General features: G+C 40.7%; 1 protein-coding gene across 1 annotated transcript in view; it reads right to left on the minus strand.

Moving 5' to 3' along the window:
• RGS9 (regulator of G protein signaling 9) overlaps positions 1-25,670 on the minus strand; it is a 1,872,571-nt gene that overhangs the window by 433,416 nt on the left and 1,413,485 nt on the right. The window contains exon 8 of the mRNA XM_044085112.1: positions 21,959-22,040. Within this exon, the coding sequence (XP_043941047.1) occupies positions 21,959-22,040 (82 nt within the window). The remainder of the gene's footprint in view (positions 1-21,958; positions 22,041-25,670) is intronic.

A 25,670-nucleotide genomic window follows, 5' to 3' on the forward strand; every position in this document is an offset into this window, starting at 1 on the left:
CAATTGGACATTATCAGAACATTGGAGTCATTACATACCGGTTGGGGTGGGTATGTTGTCTACTGCTGGAGATATGGTGGGGGGAGAGAAAGATGTCATTTAACAACTAGTATATTCCTGTAGTCCACATTACTTTCCTAGTCAGTGCTGTTATCTGTACCTTAAAAGTCTTACTACACTACCATATAGCCTTAGTTTGAACAGTGATATGGATGTCATCATTGTTATACCTGAACTGATTTTACCTGTAGTATACACCTCTTATCTGGTATATCTGTGGAGGGAATGTTTGTTAACACTAACTCTTTCTACACATACTCCCAGATTCCAGGTTGATGTTGTGCACATAGCTATGCAACTATTTCTGCACAGACTCTGGCCATGTGTTGACCACATGCCGGTGTACCTGGACATATCTAGACTATTGCCCTCTTCAACCTTTTGTGACTTGACACACACATATACATGCTTTCCTGCACAGTTATATTATCTAGCACAGTATGGGTGACAGTGATCAGTGATACTTTATTATTCAGTGAAATTGTGACACTCACAATTCCCTACAATACCAGAGTAAACAGTATCAGTACAGGGTATAATGGTTTTTATTTCTCAGCACAGTCTTCGTATCCGATGTACCTGTGGGAGCAAATTTTGCTAGCACTACCTGAATGTTGCCACTCAAAGTTCTAGATTACACATTAGTATTATGCACATACATCTCACTCTGTTACTGTGCACACTCTGGTCACAGCTTGACTACATGGGGGTGTAAATAGGACATACTTGGCTTATTAATCTCCTAACAGTTTCAGGAGTTGCTACAGTGACAGATTTGTTCTCACAGATGTTTGACAATCACTTGTATTCCCTGTTTGATGGCTAAACATCTGGGATCATCCCACAGACCTACCAAGAGGACAAGGGGACAGGCAGCAGATATGGGCCCATATACTGGACATTCTGGCCTTATCTGTACAGTTGTGGGGTATGATTCTTTATGCAGCCTACTTCCACTCCCAGGATTCAGACCATGGCTGTGTCTGCTACAACGTAAACATTGTCCATCAGAGTTGTGTGTGCTATATAGATATTGTTGTATATCTCCTATCTGCTATCTATGTTATAATTCTCCTGTGCTTTTGCATTCTAACCTTGCATTACAACACTCTTATACAGATTTCCTATATTTTGTAGGACAGTGTGGGTGATACTGATGAGTAATACCTCATTATTCAGAGCAACTGCATCAGTCACAATGCCATACAATACCAATGTAAACAGTACCAGTACAGGGTATCATTCTTGTATTTCTGGGCACAGTGTCGGTATGTGATAGACCTGTATGATAAATGTTTGTTAGCACTACCTGAATGTTGCCACACACAGTACTAGATTTCACATTAGTATTATGCACATACATCTCACTCTGTTACTGTACACAATTTAGCCACAGCTTGACAAGATGGGGGTGTAAATGGGACATACATGGCTTCTTAGTCTCATAAGGTTTTGAGGAAATTGCTAGTGTGCGAGCTTTGTTCTCATAGATGTGTGTCAATCAGTTGTATTTCCTGTTTGCTGCCTATACGTCTGGGATCATCCCACTAATTTCCCAGGGGGACAGGTTGACAGGCAACAAATAGGGGCCACATTCTGGACATATCTGTACCATTGTGGGGTATGATTCTGTATGCAGACTACTACCACTGGCAGGATTTGAACCATGGCTGTGTGTGCTAAAAAAACAACAGTTCACATCTCAGTTGCATGTTCTATTCGGGTTTTGTTGTTTGATTTTTCCCTGTTTTCTGTCTATGTGTCTCTTAGTTGTACTAAATGGCCTCTGGGGATTACACCAGTCATATACAGGCATTCCTACACATTCTATTTATGGTACACAGTGTGGGTAACAGTGCTTATTACAACAGTACTATTACATGAATGCAAATCTACATTACCATATGATACCAGAGTATACACATGCAGTCCAGCAGTTAGACCTTTATTGTCAGGCTATTATGCTTTTATTTGCATACATACTATATGAGACTTTTCCTGTCATATTTTCTGGTGTATGCAGTACTTGCCTTAAACAATATAGGTTTTATAAAGGCAATTAATTTACTAATACTTTTAGATTTATTTCCTATGACAGTACATGCAAGAGTATTACTGACCTGCCTTGCATCGCAACCTCTACAGGTGACTGCCATGGGCCTCCTGGATCGCGGTCCACTCGATTGCAGCTGTGGAGGACATAAGAAGAATATTTAGCCATACCTATCCATGATATACATGAGCTGGCAATTATTACACACTTAGTGGGGTGATACTTACACACAGCTTGGACATCCCCTGCCATTCTAGCCTCTTGGATCCACTGCTCCAAGAAGTATCCCTTATGCCACTTCAGGTCGGCATAGTGAAGCCTGACCTGCTCACCAGTTTGGGGTATGCCAGCGGCACTGGTGATGTCAGGGGTGAGACAGTCCCAGGCATCTGCCTTATATTGTGAACCCTGGTACTGGCCCTGCAGCAGTCTCTGTTCATGGTCTTTGACAAGGAGTCCTGACATTACTCTGGACTCCTGGATGCACCAGCGCTGCACCCGAAATCGCACACCCTCTCCCCTTCCTGACATAGTGCCTGCAAGGGAAGCTGAAACCAGTTATGAGATGTATTCCCACCTCTTGGGTTTAAGTAGGGCCAATTTCCCACACTTTTTCTTGACTGGCCGGTTTTGAAAAAGCTAAGCTAAGGGCAAACCTGATTACCTAAGGTTTGCATTGTTTAAAGGGGTATAACACTGGGTACATTGAGTTAGCTGGCCTACACATTGCTTACACCTCCTAAGCTGGCCTGTGCAATGCTTAGCATTGCTTACATTTGACTTTGCATTATGTTTCCTTTTTGGCATTGATTTATTATTTATTACATCTTATATGTATGCTTGGTATCCATGATTCATGTGTATGTACACTGTATGGGGTCCTTGTGTTTTATTGGGAACTTCAACACTCTATTACAATTACACCTGACTTCTGGGCTTACTGCTGTTCTCCAGTTCACATATTTATGTTATGTTGTGGGAACATATGTCTGTATATTGATTCCTTTCACAGGTTCAGTTTGATTTTACTATAGTGAAGACTTGTTTGCTGATACCTCATTCTTCTGTACTGTTGTGATAGCTTGGTGGTTAACTACTGAGACTATAGTGTATAGGGTCCTGGGTTAAAGACCTGCAAGGCTGTTTTTTTGTTCACGGGCAGAACAAGGGCCGTTGGATACAGAGTGATTAAGGCACTTTTGAGCATTTGTAAGTGTGTATGCGCGAGGGTAAGCAATGCTAACCTCCGGTTACATAGGCTTACAGAGAGTTAACTTCAAAATTGCTTAACCTGTGTGCGCATTGCTTACCCCCATGCAAACAGGCTTAGACTCACTTACTAGTGCTTAAATATGCTTACTACTGCTTATTGGTGCTTAAACCTGCTTACTAGTGCTTTATTCATTATGACACTGACACTTCACATGTGCATTTACTCCAGTACTCCAGTTCACAAATATATGTTATTTAGTGGGTTATGCAACAAAAATATTGGTCATAACGTGCTTTGCTATTGAAAATGGAATGTGCTGCAGTGGGAATCGAACCGGGAAAGCCTGCTCATAAGGCGAATGCCCTGCCCACTACACTATTGCTATGCTGCTTCATTTGCATATATCTTCCTTGTTATCCTCTTCAGCCATTTAAGCCGCATTAACCGCAGCTAAGCGATGGGCACACCCGCGCACCTACAGTTAGCTTTAATAGGATTTTTTTAAAAAACAGGGTTTGTTCATTTTATTTCTGTATACTTGTTGTACATGAGGGGGGCTGTTGGTGGGGATATGCGGACACCTATGAGCAGTCTTGCACATTTCTTAGCCCTTTCTGCTGTTCTTCATTGCAGGGGTGTGTATATTCTGAGAGCTCTGCTCTCAGACATGCCTCCTGCACTCTTACATGCTCCATGTAAGATTAGGAGCTCAGGCAGTGCGCCTCATTAATATGCATGGCATGCTGCCGTCCTGCTCCTAAACGGCCGCCTCCATGCAGGACTAAGAGAGTCCTGCACGGAGGAATAGTAAATCCAGGGGAGTGTGTGCTTGGTTTACTTCATCTGAAGAAATTTTATTATAAAATAAAACAAAAGCGCTAATATTACATTTAAAGTTGTTTGAGATGGATTTGTCAGAATCTCTGTGGCCTTGCGTGTGTTTTTTATCAGTTTTTTTATCGGTTTGTATTCTCTTTTGGTTTGGTTTATTACTGAATAGTGTGTTGTTTTGATGCAGACTGTGATATCAGTTGTAAGCCCAGCAAAAAGTCTTCTGGCCCTCTCCACAAAATGAGGTTTTCTGCTGTGGGAACATTCATCCCACTGAGATAACATTGACCCTTTCATCCTCATTCCTATTTGTAGTGGCCAGTTCTTTGGGTAACAAATCTAACGTTCATATCCTGGTCACATGTATCATAGCAAGGTCTACTACTTCTTTAGCAAATGAGATGATCTCCATTAAAAGAGTTTTTGCTAAAAGTCCTAAGAAAAGTACATTTCACCGAATATTTGGAGCTCGACATGGGATGAGAGGTGAGACATACACCTCCTAGCACATCAAAAACATAATACAAGCTTATATTGATAACAAGACATGCATTTTCTAATATTTGAAAAATTAAGTATGTTTGGAAATTCATCATATGATTTTTATACTCCTTTTGTCTCAGCAAGAAACAATATCTTCTCGACTTTTACTAGGTTAATGTAAACGATTTCAGTAACAATGAAAATGCTTTTTGGCCTATGCTAACGTCAGAATATGTATTCTGCTCACTTAAGTCTTCTGCCCCAAATGATTATTTCTGTTTTCAGCTCCTGCATACATATTCAGCTAATAAGAAAACTATACTTGTGTGCACCTTCTCACAATTAATTAACCCACGTCCAATATGACTATGTATGAAAAATCGATATGCCTGTCTTCTCAGCAGGATTGTATAGCATGCTTTCTAGCAGTCCAGTCTAATTCTGCCCTAATAAATTTGCATAAACTTAATTTAACTTAATTGCATAACTGCAGGATGCCTGACACTGAATATCATTTAAGGTACTGTTACGTTTCAAATGTACACTGATCTTTCTGCTCAGAAATCTTGCACTCCCATGTGCTGTGTAGTTGATTTATTGCACATTATACCTTAGGTGATATTGTATAAAACTACTAATCCACCTGTCCTTGCCATAGCCTGGTGTAGAATGGTGTACTATTAATTTTTATTGAGCACCAAAAGAGACAGCCTACCAACTTGTAGTAGAGTGTTACATGCAAGAACTAGACAGGTAAAGTAACAATGCCAGAGGGGAAAAGATATAAAAACCCTTTAACTCCTTCTTGTCTCCCTTGATTGTGACTACTTTTACCACTTTATTGTCCATAGAAACTGTTTTGTGTCAGCTATAGTAAAACAACACACATTTTCTGTTACTACTGTCTTAGGAAAGGTGCATGACTGCTTTAATAGACATTACTGATTATTAAACTGCATAGTAGTCTTGAAAAACTGGACGTCCATCAACGGCAAATAGAACATGTGACCTGGGAGGATGCCATCTGGAAGATGAGCACAACTAGAAGGTCATCATATAATCAAAGCATCAATCTGTTATAGGTAAGGCATACCATTGTTGTTAACAACACAAGCCCATGATGTATGAAAGCACACAAAGTCTAAGTTGGACGATTTTAGTTCTGCATACAGATAACTCACTTACATTAGTCAGTGTCCATATTTAAACTGTAAAGCTATAAAAGCACTCTTCTTTTCCCAGTGGTTCATACAAAATTAAATTTAGAATGAGTTATTCTCACTTAGGCTGGAGTAAATGAAATTACATTACAGCAAATGCCCTTCTAAGCATTTTTGAGCCGGTCTATGCTCTTAATTTCCACTGAGATGGAATCAGCAAAGATTTCTCAGAATTTTTCTTGGGTTTTTCCTTAAATTATCCTCTGTTGGTAAAACACATAGGGTTGTAGTGACAGTCCACAGTTCTGTTTTGGAGTAGCATTAATCAATCTATGAAGAGCTGTGTTACATGGTTATGCGAACAAGGTCAGTGGAAGTCATTCACATTGACTACAGAAATGCAGAGGTATTTTAGAAAACACTCCATCCTACCAGAAAAATGTAATGTACTTAAGAGACAAGCATGGGGGGGGGCTATTATGATGATAAGGCACATTAGATGTTGGTCTATTGCTATGATTTATACAGATTAAACTTAAAAGGTCCTCATCTGCATACAAAGCAAGTAAAGGACCCTACATGCGTATGCATCATATTACCTGGAGAATACTCATATTGTGGGTAAATTAAGTGCAGACTTGACAAAGTAATAAAAAATAAAATAAATTAAAAGTATTAGATCACTGCAAGAAATGTTTTCATTTTACTCATATGCAGGGCATTATAGGTTCATAGGTTCATAGGTAAGTACTAGGCTATCGGCCCAAAGGCCAACGTAAGCCTAGCCAACAAGGTTCCCTGGTTTATGCCACCCAAGGAAGTTATTTTCCTGTGCCACTGTCGAGCAGAGACACAGAAGTGATCCCTGGTGTGTATTTCCTATTTCCCATCCACTCATCAAGATTTTTCTTGAAGAGTGCTAATGAAGAATTTTGCTTGACATAGATGGGTAGCCTGTTCCAGAGTATGGGAAGTCTCTGGGACAGGAATCTATCCCTCCAGCATGTCCTGTTTATTGTGGTGACAAGGTTTAGGTCCCTAGACCGTGTAGCTTGGAGGGCTTGGGATTTCTTTAGGTGTAGCATGTCCAACAGCTCTGGGTTTGACATAGCTTTATGTTAGGCAGAGATTACCTCAGAGTAGACGATATGCTATGGAGTAAAGCTGGAGTTTTTTGAGACAGTCAGTGTAGGGCATTTGTTTGAGGCCAGTAATCCTCTTTGTGAGGTACTTCTGTGGCCTTTCCAGCTGCTGCAGATGTCTTGAGAGGTACATTCCAAAAGGGGCGTTGTACTCTATAATGGGTCTAATGAATGTCGAGTAGAGGGGAACAATGACATTTTTTTTCCTGGATGAGAACCCTTTTATGATGAGGTGTGCCATGTAGAAGGACTTCCTGACTACTGTGGTGATGTGACTATCAAAGGAGAGACTACAGTCCACCTGGGTCCCAAGGTCTTTTATCACACATTTGGTGTTAAGTAGATTGCTGCCTATGTGGTATTTCATGAGTACAGAGTTTTTACCAAAGGGGATGACACTGCACTTTTTGGCATTGAGCTTGAGGCCATGGCTCTGACACCAGGCATCTGTCTCAGCGAGGCCCTTTTTTAGGATGTCCACATCATTTGGGTACTTGACTATGGCTCCTAGTTTACAGTCATCTGCGAACTTCATTAGCCAGAGGCCTTCTGTGTTAGCCTGTACTTCAGAGAAGTAGATACCAAACAGGAGAGGTCCCAGGACAGAACCATGTGGTATTCCACTTGTCACTGCTTTGAGGTCAGATTTGGAGTCTGCAACTTTTACAGTGTGGGTTCTGTCAGTGAGCCAGTTGGCAACCCATCTTGTGACATACGGATTTATACCTAGTTTAGTGAGTTTAGCTATAATTCCAGAATAGGGGATGGTGTTGAAAGCCTTGGGGAGGTCAAGATAGGCTGTGTGAACCACCTTACCCTCATCTATGGCTTTGGTGACTGCCTCAAAGAAGTTGATCATGTTCAGGAGGCATGATCTGCCTTTCACAAACCCGAACTGGGTGGGATCTGGAGTTTGGAGGATACCAGTGTCTTTGTTTATGAGTTCCATGATGATACGTTCCATGGCCTTGCAGGCCAGGCTCATCAGGCTAATAGGTCGATAGTTCCCGGGATCAGTGGTGGCTCCCCCTTTGTGGAGTGGGATAACTGTTGCTGTGCTCCATTCAGTGGGCACAAAGTCTGATGCGAGCCTATTATTCAACATGGTGCTTAAGTTGTGAGCCAGTTCGTTCTGAAGTTCATGTAAAATGCAACCTGGGATGTTGTCCGGTCCCATGGATGCTGTGTTTTTGGCTTTAGAGAGTACAGCTTTTACCTGCATAGTTGTGGTTACAGGGACTCTGCATTCTTCCTGTATAGATATTGGCCCTTTAGGAGGTGGTGGTGGGGTAAAGTTAGCACTGAACCTATCTGCCAGGATGTTGGCAATATCAATTGGTTCTGTAATTTCATGCCGTTGTGCTGTAAATCAGAGCAGATCTGGGTTTTGCCATCGAGATTCTTGACATAGCTATAGAATGCTTTGTGGTTGTCCTTAGAATTTGTGGTAATTTTGTTTTCGTAGCTAGCTTTAGAGAATCTTATAAGGGATCTTAGCTTCCAACTGAGGCTGACCAAGGAGCTCCTCCACTTATGGGATTTTACTCTCTTTTGCAACAGTTTCTTCCTTCTGTTATACAGTTTGTTTATGGCAGGGGACCACCAGATTGGCTTCTTTTTTTTTTGGAGGACAGTGTCTTGGTTCTGTTTGGGATAGCATGATCCATGCACTCATGTAAGTGCTTATAGAGTGCATTTGTGTAGGATTCAGCAGTTGTAATTGTATTGTCCATCTGCATGGCTGTCTTAAGAAGCATGAAGTTGGCTTTGGAGAAATTTTTTACAGTGGTTTCCTTAATGGGGGTGGGGGCGGGATGTGGATATCAAGGGTAATTAGCTTATGGTCAGATCGGACCAACGAGGAGTTGACTTCAGGTGTGGAATACCAGTCACTCATGTTGGTAATGACTAGGTCTAGGATATTGTTGCCCCTGGTGGGGGTGTGGATAAGTTGATCCAGGGCATTGGAATTTATGAATTCCAGAAAGCGTTGAGCTAAGGAGTTGGTACACGGGTATTTTTCCCAGTTAATGGTGGTGTAGTTGAAGTTGCCCATTATTAGGGTGTCTGGTTGAACCCTAATATTTTCCAGTACATCAAGAAAAGAGGAGTGGGAATCCTGGGGCATGGTGGGGGATCTGTAGCAAGCTATAATTTGGATTGCAGTTTTGCCCAAAGTTAGTTGCACATGGATAACCCCGGATGCATTATGTTGAGCAACTAGCCTGGAGGTGTGGATATCCTTAATGAATATGGACATACCTCTGCCTTTGGTGTTTCGGTCCAGGTTACATGGATGAAAAGTGTGGTATGAGTTATAGCCTGGTAGTGCAGGGGTGTTCTCTGGAGACTTGAACCAGGTCTCAGTCACTGCACAGATATCGATGTTCTCCATATTAAGGAGTGCCTTGAGGGAGTGCATTTTGAGATTTAGACTAGCATTGAGTAGCATTACCCTCAGTTTTTGCTTGCCTGTTCCTGTTATGGTGGTGAATTTGTTATTTGAACCTTGCCTAAAAAAGGCATTATAAGGGGCAGCAAGAGCCTTAGCCAGTATCCGGAATCCCAAGGGTGACAGGTGCAGGCCATCTGTGGCAAAGCATCGTGCTCTGTCGACCATGTCATCCCAAGCAGACAGATACTGGATCCCCTTAGAATGACACCAGAAGCTTATCCAATTGCTGAAGGCAATCATTTTGTCCTCGTACTGCGGTATCATTCTGGGTGATGGCAGAATGTTACTCAGGGCTAGGGTCATACCTGCCTGGGCTACAAGATCGGAGAGCTCTTCCATGTCTCTTTTCATGTAGTCCAGTGAAGTACGTCTCAGGTCATTCACACCAACATGGACAATGACAGAGTCATATTTGTACTTGTTGTGGAGTGACCTGAGTGCGTGGGTTATGTGGTGGATCCTGGCATCTGACAGGTAGCTGACAGTAACCTTCTCCTTGTTTAGCCTGGTGACTGAGACATCAGTGTACCTGACTATAGAGTCACCTATGACAAGTGTGTTGGGTACATTATTTTGCCTTATTGGCTGTGGTTGAGTGGCACACTGAGTCTGTGGGCTATGTGTCATTTGGGTTGTGTTGGGGGATGGAGGTTGCTTGCGTTTCTGCTTTGGAGGTCTCTGTTGCTTAGACAGATTATTATTGAGAGCCTCCGCGAATGTTTTTGCGTTACTATGTGTGAATTTTGGTGGTGTAGATTTAGTGAGACTATGTGATGAGTGTGGTGTGGTGCAAATATTTACCTTCTCCTCATGACTGTCAAGTTCAGTCTTGGTCGGAGAGAGCTTTACCTGCAGTTTGGCTAGATAAGTGCATCGCTCACAGGTTGTAGTGTTGGTTGGTAGTAATGAGAGGGTTGTCTGTGTACACGAGGCAATTTCTACATTGCCTCAAGATGCCCAGATTCATCAGATAGACAGGAGAGAACACTGGGAGCTGACCCTTGGACATGCCTGAATAAAAAACTATTTTCCTCTAGATAAGTGAGGAAAGTGAGTACAAAAACTGTTTACCTCTAGGTAATGAGGAAGGTTGAGTGCTATAGTAATTAGTAGCTTATTTAGTGCTTACAAGTTCTGAACAAGTGCTGAGCACGAATAAGCAAATTTAACTGCTAAAACTAAGAATCTGTATCTGTACTAGACGAGTTACAGGACAGAAACAAGTGCAAATGCAGGCTTTCAAATCAGAAAGTTGAGAGAGATGGAAGAGATTGCTCAAACGGCCAGTAACTACAATTTCTGGGTCAGAACCACTCCTTATGTAGTAGACAGGTTACCTAGTGCTTACCACTCCCACTGATAAGCTAGAAGGCTTCCCTCCAACACAGAAAGGCTTGGGGAGCTCAGAAGCTTAGATACAGTCCTGGATACAGCAAATCTATATCTGGAACACTAGTTACAGGAAAGGTAGGAAACAGGCTTACAGTTTTTTTTATTTACAGAAAAGTAGCTAAAACAGTAGTAAAAACAATTTGCATGCAGTGCAAGCTAGCACACTTGAGTATGTAGCAGTATTAGACCAAACACAGTTTAAAAAATGCAATTAAATTAAAAAGGACTAAAAGCAAGTGCAGAAAGAGTTTATTAGGTAGAATGTGGTAAAGAATTGGGACTGGGGGAGTGTCCCAGATCAAATCAACAGTGGGGCAGGCAAATCATTATAGCAGCAATGGAGATGTGATCATTGAGGAAAATAATTTTATACTGTCATTTAGTGCTTGCTCATACATGGTCTAACTACTGAAAGGGATCCCTGGGAAAATGATTTGATATTGCTGTCATTCAGCGCTTGTGCATAAATGGGAAAACTACTAAAGGCAAGTAAAGGGATTGTTGAATAAATAGTTATGGGGTTGTATTTTTATGTTTTTAACAGTATAGCAAATTCACGGATTGCAAAGCAGATTTAAAATGTGCAGCAATGCTTTTTATAATGGACGTGCATATGGCACAGGTTAGCTACGGATCACTAGAACACTTCATTAGCATATACCGCTTTACACGATTTCTCATTTACATATCAGTATAGTTAATTTGCTTACATTAAAATCACAGGCATTGCACGTTACTGTAAATGGCCTCTCTGAATCACCAGCCAGCTATGTTCACTCACGGACTATACAGATACTCCTAACACACTCACACAACTATGAATACCAGCCACATTAAGAATTCATCCATTTTACCACTTTATTAAAACTCTTTTTTTTGTTTTTACTATGTCAACCATATGGCAAAATACTTAAAAGCAGATGCCAAAAATAAAATTTGTGGAAAAGGACATTGTCAAAGAAGTTCAACGAATTTCACATTAATGGCTGAAGATTAGAGGCATATTCTTAAATAAATAGTCAATGGGATTCTCTTTGAATCACTGCTAATTATCACTAGTGTTAATCAGCACTTTCCTGTGGCAAGCTCCCATAGCAGCCCATATATCATGTTGGCACAGGTACCCCATTCGGTCCCCCCATACACACACACATATATGCACAAATCAAACACATATGCACACACACTGGTGTGCCTCTTTCCTGTCTAGGAGTTCACAGAAAGTCCCTGATGTATTCTCTTATTTTTCCGATTCCCCTCAAAAATCATTGATGATTACAGTCAGTCAATAATGTCAGGCAATGTCGGGTAATAGAGTCATTCTTATAGTTCACAAAGTTCATCATGATGCTTCATGTGTTGCTCAATGAACTTTTTAAGTGCCTTAGAGTAATATTTAAAAAATTACCCTGGTGTTGTCTAGCATACCTCACATAGCTTTGTCCTGAAATCTTCAACATGGCCTTTTTAGTCTGGCACACAACCATCTCTCACCGCTGTCCCTGAGTTTATTCCTGTTCTGTTTCACATACCTCATGGATAATTACAATCAGTCAATAATGCCAGATTTTTAAGAGTTTCATACTTCTTACAGTTCGTAAACAGCAACCAGCAAAAGCAACCCCTCTCAGTTAAGGGAGAAGACCAAAGCTTTGGACTTCTAAGGAGCTGCTTTCTGTGCCAAAGGTGCAGGGTTTGAAGTTAAAGGCTATACATTGTCTCTTATGATGGCAAATAGGTCTGCATTGTTTGCAAGTTGCTTTGTGTACCAAAGGTAAAGGGTTCGATGCTTTTGATCCAGGTGTCTAGTGTCTCCATACATACATTTTTTTGTGTTGCAAAACCTGTTTTATTAACTTCTTAAGGGATATTTGTGTAACACCTCAGGCATATCCATGCTGTCTAGTGTTCCCACCACCCATATGTCTTCTGTGCCACATAATTCATGCTGTATTAACCTCTTACTTGTATTAGAGTATTTCTGCTGACTAGTGTCTCCAGTATTGCACAACCTACTTGTTAGTTTAGGGGATTTGAGAGGTATGATATACACCCCCCCCCCCCACACACACACACACACACACTCACACATTCATACAAACACACAAACACACACACACACAGCCCCCCTTACCCAGTTGCACTCACAAACACAATTACCCATTCACACACACACACACCTACTCTACCTATCCCCAAACTATCCCTCCTACTCTGACCACTCAGGCAGACACATAGCTACAGACACACTCAAATGAAATGACTCATTCCTCTGCATAGTCACACATGCAGCCACACACACACACACACACACACACACGCACACACACACACACACACACACACACACACACACACACACACACACACACACACACACACACACACACACACACCACCACCACCCACCACCTGTCTTTAAAACTCCCTGTCACTTACTGCTAACATTATCTCACCCACTGAAACTAATATGTGAATGCACACTTTTGACATCCTGCTTGTCATATGTCACATATGACACAATGTATACATTTTAAGAATACTAAAAGAATGGCTGGGGCTGTTAGTGACAAACACATGGCAATCATGCTCCAGTGTATGAATAGGGCAGTATTCAAGACCTCAGACTATGCCACAGAACAGGGATGTGATAATAAGAAAAAGAGTGCATTCAGACAGCAGTTGCAGGATCTACTAGATGAAATAAAGCAACATGAGCTTGCGTTTATAACGGACAAACTAAATGCACACATTGAGACAGACAGAACAGGATATGAGGACTTCCTCTGTCCACCTGGGAGGGGCAACAGAAATAAAGAAGAAGAGGGCATTCTAGACTTCTGTTTGGCCAATGGCTTGATGGTGGCCAACACATGGTTCAGCAAGAGACGGTCTCAATATTATACACAAGAGTGACCAACATACAACTCAGGTAGATTTCTTCCTAGTAAAGAAAGTGCACTGGGGTAGAATTAGTGATTGCAAAGTCATCCCCAGTGAAATAGTCGGCCCACAGCATAAACCACTGGTTTCCACAATCAGCTACAACCAGCAATCAGAGAAGGCTCTAAGGTCAACAGAGACTAGGCTGAAGAATTTTAATTTGATTGGAGTAAATGTACAAGAGTTCAAGCAACTACTCAGGGCTCTAGCACCTCAGAAAGAAGAGACGAGAGGTGGAGTTGAAGATAAATGACAATGTCTCAAAGCAACGTGTGTGAGGACTGTAGATTAGGTATGTGATTGACCCTGATATAGAAATAAGATATATATGGAAAACTGGTGGTAAAATGGTGAAGTCTAGGAAGTCATCAAAAGAAAGGAGTAGTGCATGAAAAAGTGGATGATAGAAAACACAACTCAGGCTAAGAAGGTATGCTGGTTGCCTGACAGAGAAGCTAAGAAAGGAGTTGCCATAATGAAGTACAAGGCATCAAAGGCATTCTACCAGCTTCTGCAAAGTGACTCAGTAGATGGTACAAAAAACTATCAGGTTGCAAGGCAAAAACAGAACAATAAAGAAGATAGACATCAGACACCATTCATAAGAAATGCCAGCAACAACCTGGCATCACATATGAAGGGTGTCTGACAAAGGATGCTAGCAACAACCTGTTCACCAGTCCACAGAACATCAAAGGCAGATGGAAGGAGGACTTCCAGCAGGTTCTGAATGAAGAAAACCTCACAGAAGCAGTACTGTCCCAGACACGGCCTACAGTGAAAGAAGAGGAGTAGCTCGACTTAGAAGAAGTAAGATCAGCACTAAGGATAATGAAGTCGGGGAAAGCAGCAGGCTCCGATGAGGTCACAGCAGAGATAATCAACATGTTGTGTAAGATATGGAAGAAATGGCTCCCGAGTGTGCTCATAACAGCATGGAAAGAAAGCTGAATCCCACATGTCTATACAATAAGCATATTAGTGCCACTGTACAAGAATAAAGGGGGCATTCACAAGTGTGAAGAGTATAGCTGCATCAAACTCCTGTCACAATGTTTGAAAATTTTGGACAGGGTGACTGATAAATGAATATGCAGAGTTGTAGAAAGTGAGATGGAAAATTAATGTTTCAGATTCAGATCAGGATGCAGCGCAACCAACCTATTGTTTGCAGTGATATATATAGCTGAGAAGAAGCTAGAGATGAACAAAGAATCCAAATGTTCATATCAAGAACTGGAAAAGCATATAACAAGGTCCCAAGAAAGCTGATTTGGGCTTTCCTGTGATAATTCAAAGTCCCAGAAACATTGGCAGAATTTGTGCAGGCTATGTACAAGGACCCAATAACACAAGTACAAACAGTATTCGGACTCATACAAGGGTTCGCAGTGGGGGTGTGCATCAGGGTTCAGCTCTCATCCCACTACTGTTCATAATGATGAACTGCATTAGCAAACAGGTTGGAGGGGAGAGATCAACAAAATTTCTATATGCAGAAAATTTGGACTCTGAACAATAACGTCAGCAAAGGACAGTGGAGTGGAATACAAAACTGAAGGCACATGGGATGAAACTGAGTATAGCGAAGACAGCTGACATGGTAGCAAATGTGGGAAATCAGAAGAAGAGAACTAAGATAGAAGGGAAAATAGTGCAACAAGTTAATAGCTTCAAGTACCTGTGAGGAGTGGAGAAGGGAAGTCTGAACTAGAGGTCAAATGTAAAATTATACAGGTTACTGGCAACTAGCATATAGTATCAGGGGTAGTGTATCACAGAAGAATGCTAAAGATGTGAAAAGTAAGGCCTACAAAACAGTGATACAACCAGTACAACTGTGAGGTTCAGAAACCTGGGCAGTGAAGTCAGAACAGTCGAGGAAGCAAGAGGTGATGGAGATGAAAGACCCATTAAAGAGCTGGGCTAGGTACAGTTTCTGCAACAAAAGGTGGACTGATAAGGACCAAGAAGACCAAGAGAATCTTTTAATTGTTGGTATTAATTATTCAATTAAGAAGGGAATAAATACTGAGGGAGATTGAAATATGGTGGAATTTGATGAAGTCCTGTTGGTATGGATGAAAACACGGGGATACTGTTAAGTGTTAATAGTTTTTGAATAAATGGTGGCTTTGCACTTCTGAGGATGGATTTATTTCTCTGTTACTACCTCCATGGTGCTGGTTTGTTGGTGTGGTTTCAAATGTATATAAGAAAGACAAATCCAGAGTATGCCAACAAATATGAATTGCAGAGGAGATACTTGAGCAAAACAAATGAGTTTCCAGAAATAAGCCATCTTGGACTGATCAACACCAAGTTGATGAGGAAATCATTATAAAGGATTTAGAATACATGACCTGTACAAACACAAATGAATGTATTTATGTCCATTCATTACAGGAAAAATATATCATTAAATCTGAACTGGCACATTTTCCTACATTGTCTTTTCACATTGCAATAGACAAAGTTAAAAATAGTTCATAGCATGTCTAATTCAATGTTTACCATAAAATTTCTGTCTTCCATTGTGTAAAGAAAGTAATCTGTCCCTTCTGTTTCAAATGAATACCAGTATTATATATTATAAGAAATGCATGCAGACCTTTGCAGTGCACAAATCTGGGAATAATTCCACTTTGGTACAATCGCACATAATTAAACACATTTTTTTATGTAAACTTAATTAGTGTATATTCAAAAAGCATGGGTGCTCTTTCTACACATCAGTTTTGCAGCCTTTTTCCGATTAGTAAATATTAGCACTGTCATTCTCTCTCTTAATTTTTATTTACTTTTTCTGCATTTTTCCCTGTTCAGATTATGGACTACCCATAAAGACGTGTCTGCAATGGAATTCAGGTAATGAAAGGTCTGCCGGTTCCCTTAACAGGGTGTTATTCCTTTAATATCCACCACACACACACACACACACACACACACACACACACACACACACACACACACACACACACACACACACACACACACACACACACACACACACACACACACACACAGTGTAGTGGCAAGGTTGGTGCAAGAGAATTACATTATATTTTATTATATTCAGTATTTATGTTTGTTCCATGGTACTGCTGATAACTCAGGCTCAGCTCTCTTGCCTACTGTTCATTATACACAATGTTATCTTTCATAGATTTCTTTCTAGTGAAAGAGAGAATGGGGTGACAGTTATCAGGGATGTAACTCTAGAGCACACGGACCATCCCCTATTCACTGGTTTAAAATCTTGCTAATGACACAATGAAACCTGCTACTTAAGACCCTGGGATCTCTCCAAGATAAATATACACTGCCATGCCAAATTATAGTCTTGTATACTTCTACAGTGAACCTCCCCCAGTGAAGCCAAAACCCAAAGTAAAGAACTTAGTTTTTCTTGATCAGCTATACATATTGAAATCCAGGGTAGACCTTATGCTGGCTTCATTCATGTCATGTATAGACATCAGTTCAAGAAATAGTGCTCTGCATGATGTTTGTAGATTCTGCCTTAATTCTTTTCAATCTGTTTTAGCACTGTTCCTTTATCGTGCATAGATAGGTCACTTTCCATCAGAAAATAACAGCATCCATCTCCTGTTCCTGCACACATGCTCCCAGGATTTTAAAAGCTCATTCCATGCCCCCCTCAGCCATGGCAGAAAACAGGAATTTAACTCTGCAGCCTTGATCTCTTCAATCTACCATCTCTACAATGAAATGCACCCATCAAAAGTTGGTTTCTTTGACTTTTGGTTCTCATGACATATTGCTGTGAGAGATGTCTGCTGTGGTCACCAGCATCTACATTCACCCTTAGTCATCTTTGTTGAAGTCTTCATAAAAAAAAAATCAATCTGCATTTGGGAAACATAAAACTGTGGAGCAAGAAAACTAGAGAAAGATGCATCTCATTTTCATTGTGTTAATACAACAATAATCCATTGTGATCCAACTGCTTTCTATTCATGAAAATCAGTTGCTCTGCAGCGGTAAATGACCTTTGTCATCCATAGTTAGGAAAGTCAGTTCCCAGGTGCCCTGTTTAATTCATTTATTTATTTACAACTGTTAAACAGGTAGGTGAGCTCGCTCAATGAGATACAAAAAAATAAAACTAAAACTTCAAAAACAAAAATAAACCGTGGCAACCGTGCTTAATGGCTACAATCCAATTTATTATGAAGCGCTTTTCGTCCAGCAAAAATACTTGAACTTCTTCAGATATGAAGAACAACAAGTACAAATATGACTCTGTCATTGTCCATGTTGGTGTGAATCATCTGAGATGTACCTCCCTGGAATACAGGTATGACCCTAGTCCTGAGTAGCATCCTGCCATCACCCAGAATGATACCACAGTACAAGGACAAAATGATTGACTTAAACAATTGTCTTAGCTTCTGGTGTAATTCTCAGGGGATCCAGTATCTGTCTGCTTGGGATGACATGATCAACAGCCCACAATGCTTTGCCAGAGATGGCCTGCACCTGTTGCCCTTGGGTTTCCGGATACTGGCTAAGGTTCTTGCCACCCCTATAGTGCCTTTTTTAGGCAAGGTTCAAATGACAAATTCACCACCATAACAGGTACAAGCAAGCAAAATCTGAGGGTAATGCTACTCAATGCTAGAAGTCTAAACCTCAAAATGCATTCACTCGAGGCACTTCTTAAAATGGAGAACATCGACATCTGTGCAGTGACAGTGACCTGGTTCAAGTCTCCAGAAAGCACCCCTGCATTACCAGGCTATAATTCATACCACACCTTTCGGCCAGCTAGACTGGACCAAACACTAAAGGCGGAGGCGTGTCCATATTCATTAAGGATATCCACACCTCTAGGCTAGTTGCGCAGCATAATGCATCTGAGATTATCCAAGTGCAACTAACTCTGGGCAAGACAGCAATCCAAATTGTAACTTGCTACAGATCCCCCACCATGCCCCAGGATTCCCACTCCTCATTTCTTGATACACTAGAAAATATTAGGGTGCAACCCAACACCCTAATAATGGGCGATTTCAACTACCCCACCATTAACTGGGAAAACTACTCATGTACCAACTCTTTTGCTTAACATTTTCTGGAATTCATAAATTCCAATGCCTTGGATCAACTTATTCACACTCCCACCAGGGGCAGCAATATCCTAGACCTGGTCATTACCAACATGGGTGACCAGTGTTCCACACCAGAAGTCAATTCCTCTTTGGTCAGATCCGACCACAAACTAATCACCCTATGCATCCACAACCCGCCCCCACCCCCCCATTAGGGAATCCACCATAAAACATTTCTCCAAAGCCAACTTCACACTTCTTAAGACAGAAGTGGCAAACTTCACGACAATCATGCAGATGGACAATAGAGGTATGACTGCTGAATCCTACATAAATGCACTTTATAAGCACTTACACGAGTGCATGGATCATGCTATCCCTAACAGAATCAAGATGCTATCCTCCAAAAAAAGGAAGCCAATCTGGTGGTCCCCTGCCATAAACAAACTCTACAACAGAAGAAAGAAACTGCTGCAAAAAAAGAGTAAAATCCCATGATTGGAGGAACTCCCTGGTCAGCCTCAGTAAGAAGCTGAGATCCCTCATAAAATCTTCCAAAGCTAGTTACGGAAACAAAATCACCACTGATTCTGAAGACAACCACAAAGCATTCTGTAGCTATGTCAAGAATCCCAATGGCAACACTCAGATTTGCTCTGAGTTGCAGCACAATGGCACTAAATATACAGAACCAACTGATATTGCCAACATCCTGGCAGATGGGTTCAGTGCTAACTTAACCCCCCTCTCACCCCCTAAAGGGCCCATCTCTGTACCGGAAGAAGGCAGATTTCCTGTAATCATGGTTGCACAGGTAAAACTACACTCTCCAAAGCCAAGAACACAGCATCCATGGGACCTGGTAACATCCCAGGCTGCGTTCTACACAAACTACAGAATGAACTGGCATCTCACCTAAGCACCATGTTAAGTCATAGCCTCACCTCAGGCTTTGTGCTCACTGAATGGTGCACAGCAATGGTTGTCCCACTCCACAAAGGGGGAGCCACCATGGACCCCAGGAACAACCGCCCCATTAGCCTAACGAGCCTGGTCTGCAAGGCCATGGAACGTATCATCATGGAACTTATAAACAAAGACAGAGGTAACCTCCAAACTCTGGACCCCACTCAGTTTGGGTTTGTAAAAGGTAGGTCATGTCTCCTAAACTTGATTGACTTTTTTGAAGCAGTCACCAGAGCCGTTGATGAGGATAAGGTGGTGCACACAGCCTATCTAGATCTCGCCAAGGCTTTCAACACTATTCCCCACTCTGGAATTATAGATAAACTCACTAAACTAGGTATAAATCCATATGTCACAAGATGGGTTGCCAACTGGCTCACTGACAGAACCCACACTGTGAAAGTAGCAGACTCCAAATCCGACTTCAGACCAGTGACAAGTGGAATACCACAGGGTTCAGTCCTGGGTTCGCTCCTGTTTTGTAACTACTTTTCTGAAGTACAGGCTAACACAGAAGGTCTTTGGCTAATGACGTTTGCAGATGACTGCAAACTAGGAGCCATAATCAAAACTCCTAATGATGTGGACATCCTACAAAAGGGCCTCACTGAGACAGATGCCTGGTGTCAAAGCCATGGCCTCATACTCAATGCCAAAAACTGCATTGTCATCCCCTTTGGTAGAAACTCTGTATCCATGAGCTACCACATAGGTGGTAGTCTACTTAACACCAAAAGTGTGACAAGAGACTTTAGGACACAGGTGGACAGTAGTCTCTCCTTTGATAATCACATCACCACAGTAGTCAGGAAATCCTTCTACATGGTACACCTCATCACAAATGGTTTCTCATCCAGGAAAAAAGAGGTCATTGTTCCCCTCTACTCATCACGCATTAGACCCATTATAGAGTACAACACCCTTTTTGGTATGTACCTCACAAGACATCTACAACAACTGGAAAGGCTGCAGAAATACCTCACAAAGAGGACTACCAGCCTCAAACATATTGCCTACTCAGAGGTGATCTCTGCCTAACATACAAAGCTATGTCAAACCCAGAGCTGTTGGACATGCTCCACTTAAAGAAATCCCAATCCCTCTGAGCTACATGCTCTAGGGACCTAAACCTTGTCACCACAATAAACAGAACATGCTGGAGGGATAGATTCCTGCCCCAGAGACTTCCCATACTCTGGAACAAACTACCTGTCTATATCAAACAAAGCTCCTCATTAGCACTTTTCAGGAAAAAAATCTTGATGATTGGATGGGAAATAGGAAATTCACCCTGGGGATCACCTCTGTGGCTCTGCTCAGCAGGGGCAGAGGAAAATAATTTTCTTGGGTGGCGAAAGCCAGGGTACCTTTTTGGCTAGGCTTATATAGGCCCTAGGGCTAATAGCCTAGTACCTACCTATGAACCTATGATCTTATTCTGTGAATAATCTGACAATCCAGCTGGTGGCATAAGGGTTTAGTCCCAGATTATCTAGCTTTTCTACTATGCCTGAGACGGAAATCGAGTCAAAAGCTTTGGCCAGGTCGAAGTATGTGGTCTGTACCTAGCTTCTATGATCAGAAACAACATCATTACGTACTGTCTATAGTCTTCTAAAGTATGCTAACAACTGTGATTCAACCAAATGTGTTTCAGTTAATTGTGTTTGACAATTGGTGCTCCAGCCAAATTCTCATTCAGTCAAATGATATATATGAGTCTATGTATGTAATGCACACACACACACACACACACACACACACACACACACACACACACACACACACACACACACACACACACACAAAATCACATACGTAGATAGGCATAGATGAAATATATACATATAGATGGATAGTTATATGTATTACACACAGATACATATGAATACACCACACAAGCAAAGCAGCGGATTCTTTGTTTGCAGTATTCAGGACTTTATTGCAAGGGGGTTTTTATGTTGCATTGTCAAAACAATGGTGTCACACTAATGGAATTCCTTCCCTTAAAATATCATAAGAGCATGATTTTTCTACTGAAATGTCTTTAAGGAAAAGAGATCAAGCATTTCAGATCAGTTATTTCACATTTTCCTTCTGTTTATTCAATATTTTTAAACTAACTGAATTTCATAACATTAATTATGATGCTGTTATATCATGAAAATGTTATGATTGTACTTACCGGTGGTCTGTGAACAAGCCAGTAAGCTCTCTCTTGGCATTCTAGAACAACTCTGTCAGCTTTTTTCCTCTCTTTTCCTGCTCTATGGGAAAATGGGTTAATTCAGCTTTCAAATTAAACAGCGCTATACTTTATTTTTTGTGTTTGCTACATATGTATTAAGTTATAACCATTAATTATTATGCATGGTTTTAATATAAATGTTTAATACTTACATGGGAAATTGCACTGTTTGTAAATTCAGTATACACTTTAAACATACAGTCATATTTTGACTAAATTAAAATGAAACTTTTGAAATCACAGATTATGCAACACTTATACCATGTTAGGTAACAGCTGCAAATGCATGCATTATACTGAAATACATTGGGTCTATATTATAGCAACAAATGTTTAGGTTGTTGAACACCTAAATGTCGACCCCTAAACGTGGAAAGCTACAAACCCCGAACAGCCCATTACGCAAATTTTTTTACAGGGTATAAATTCGCTTGGCAGGCGAAAAACAAAACATACTTTCAAGCCCTAATCAAGTGGGGGGCTGTGCCCCTCACAAACCCCCTAACTATATATACCAACTCCAAGATTACTCTACATTGGGGAAAAGGGCAAATTCTCGATGATGGCCAAGCAAATTTTTTCCCCTGTAAAAAAATTTGTGTAATTGGCCGTTCGCGCTTTGTAGCTTTCAGTGTTTAGGGGTCAACATTTAGGTGTTTGACAAACTAAACATTCACTGATATAACATAGACCCCAATACATTAACCTCAGTGCATCAAACATTAAAAGAAATTATCTGTTGGGATATGAAAGAAGCATTAAAGAGATAGGTCACAAACTACCGAATAATTAAAGCAGAAAAATTCATAGATTATACTTTAACCATCTGAAAAAATATTCTCATTTATTTATTTATATAATCACCTGCTTGGATTCACAATGGCATATTGCAATACTGAAGCCTTAACTCATTGCTGTAATCCTGACTGATTCAGTTACTACTTTCTAGCTACACTTTTAAGCTGGTGGTGGCGATAACAAAGACAGTGGTCTCACTAGGGAAGCCACTTGCAAATGCAGCTTTGTGTGGAAGCACCTAATGCAAATTAGCCTTATGGTCTCCCCCTATAAATGGTGCTGGAAGCAAATTAATACAGTATAGCAGGCCAGAGAATCACTGTAGTAAGTTAATTTTTTTCAAGGAGGAAAAAGTGAATGTTGTCAAAAAATGGCATACCCATTAACTCCTGTGATATTGTATACACCTCATACCACAACTTCCCAACTTCAGGTTGTTATCAAGGATCTGTGAGTGTGGATGTTCATTTGTGTGGGTGGATGTGCATGTCTATCCCTGTGCGCCAATCTTTAGCAACATGAATAATGCAGCTGCATAGATATGTGAGTGTGTGTGTGTGTGTGTGTGTGTGTGTGTGTGTGTGTGTGTGTGTGTGTGTGTGTGTGTGTGTGTGTGTGTGTGTGTTTGTGCCTTTGTCTGTCTGTCTGAGGTGTGTGTCTGTTTGTGTGTGTGTGTGTGCGCGTGTGCGCGCGCATGTGTGTGCGTGTGTGTGTGTGTGTGCGTAAGTGCGTGCGTGCATGCGTGTGTGTGTGTGTGTGTGTGTGTGTGTGTGTGTGTGTGTGTGTGTGTGTGTGTGTGTGTGTGTGTGTGTGTTTGTGTCTATGTGTATGTAAACTTGGCATGCATGTGTTAGGGATGAAAATGCTGCCATGAGTGTACTTAAACATTTCAAAAGAAAACTGCAGTGACACTACAGCATATGAAATTGTCATTCACCAGGACTGCAATAGTTGGAAAAACAAATGGATGAATATATCAAAAGTCGACCTTATATAAAATGTGAAAGAATGTTTTTCAGGGGCAAGCCCCTATGCACCCACTGACGCACCCTAATCCAAGAGAATACAACAGTACAGAAAAGTTTGTGAAGTCCACTGTGTACCACTTTTGACCTAAGGCTCTTCCCATAACGTTCAGCATTTAAAAGTTGACAAACTGTGAATCAAGCAAATTAAAATTTGGCCATAGAAATGTTCAACAAAAAGCATCATTGTGCCCTAAATAAACAGTGCTTGGTTAGCAAAAATTGGAACTGGACTGGCCACAGGGTGTGGATATATATTTATATATAAATAAATAAGAATCTATTTCTTCTATTTGAAAAACAGTTTGAGGGTAAGAAGCTTAGATGTCTAAGAATAATGCTAGTAAGTACAAGATATTGTAGTAATTCGGTAAAATGTAATTGGTCATTCTGTAGCATGACTGTTACCGGGTTTATTCAGGAAACTGCTTGAAGTAGTGGGGAAACACAGGAGGCATTAGTGTCACAGACTGCTGCAGACCACTGGTCATTAACAAATGATGGTATGTAACTATTCAAAATGACAGGCTCCACAAAAGAGCGCCTGTACTGGCTTTCAGCCTAACTCTGTGCTGCAGTAATGAACAGATGCAGATACCTTAGTCTCTACCCTGAGGAAAGACATGTAAAAAGAATAATCTCACCCCAATCTAATTGAAAGCAGCAATAAAAGGGCTGTTCAATCAATAAATATAAATAAACTGTACTCTCCCATTAAAGTGATGACTACATCTAAGGTTCCATCAGTCCATAAAGTCTTTCTTTCTAAAATTGTTTGACTACCTATCTTCTATAATCTGATGTTGCTGTTTTACTCATTTTGGAGCTTTTCTCCCCGGACCTCCACTGAAAATGGTTTTCTGACTCAGTGGACGTTCCCAGTCAACCAATGTCAATAAATAAATAAAATAAATAAATAAATCAGTCCATCAGCCCCCTCCCCCCAGTGCAACTGAAGACATACATGTATATATATATATATATATATATATATATATATATATATATATATATAGAAAGAGAGAGAGAGAGAGAGAGTGAAGGGGGTATCTCTCTGTAGGTAATTCAATGAGTCAGAAAGAGAAGTGGTTTTGTGATCATTATGTCACAAACAAATAATGCATGCACCTGTACAATACATTGAAGGAAAGCTAAAGTCGCCACTCACCAAGTCTGCTAAAGCAAATTCTCCTACTAGACTTACACAAGACTAACAGCAGGATGGAAAGCAAACAAATAAAGTAATTCAAACTTAACAGTTACAGTAAGGACTTCCATTCAACTGTGATGTCATTTTATCTATTTATGTGTTTAGTATAACTCTTATCATCTGGGGAGAATATAAACCTGCTCTTACAAAGACTGGATACAGGCCATAGCTACCATGCTGTGAATACCAAGGGGGGCAAAGCCATCCCTGCTCCGAAATGCAGAATCAAGCTCATAATGTGTAGTAAATTTTTGTGTAGGAGACCAAGCTACTTGTTGATATATATATATATATATATATATATATATATATATATATATATATAAACTTCAGCTTGGCCAGCTAATGGACGTATAAGAGAATTTAAGTACCTTTATCTGCTCTTTTTTTAAAAAAAAATACAGTATTATACAGTATTTAATTTGATTTAAACTGTGTATGAAGGAGTGAAGGAATTTTTAACTGAAGTTATTCTGCTCTTCAGTAACTTGAACTGAAGCTAGTGTTGGCTGAATTTTGTTATTTGCTAGTAATTACAGGTGTGGGGGTAGCCACATTCTTTGATTTCCTGTCCTTGCATATTTAAACTGGTGCATGTGAAATAATTCCTGCTTTA

Source organism: Protopterus annectens, chromosome 10.part0, assembly GCF_019279795.1.
Source record: "Protopterus annectens isolate FY-2018-M chromosome 10.part0, PAN1.0, whole genome shotgun sequence".
Taxonomy (NCBI): domain Eukaryota; kingdom Metazoa; phylum Chordata; order Ceratodontiformes; family Protopteridae; genus Protopterus; species Protopterus annectens.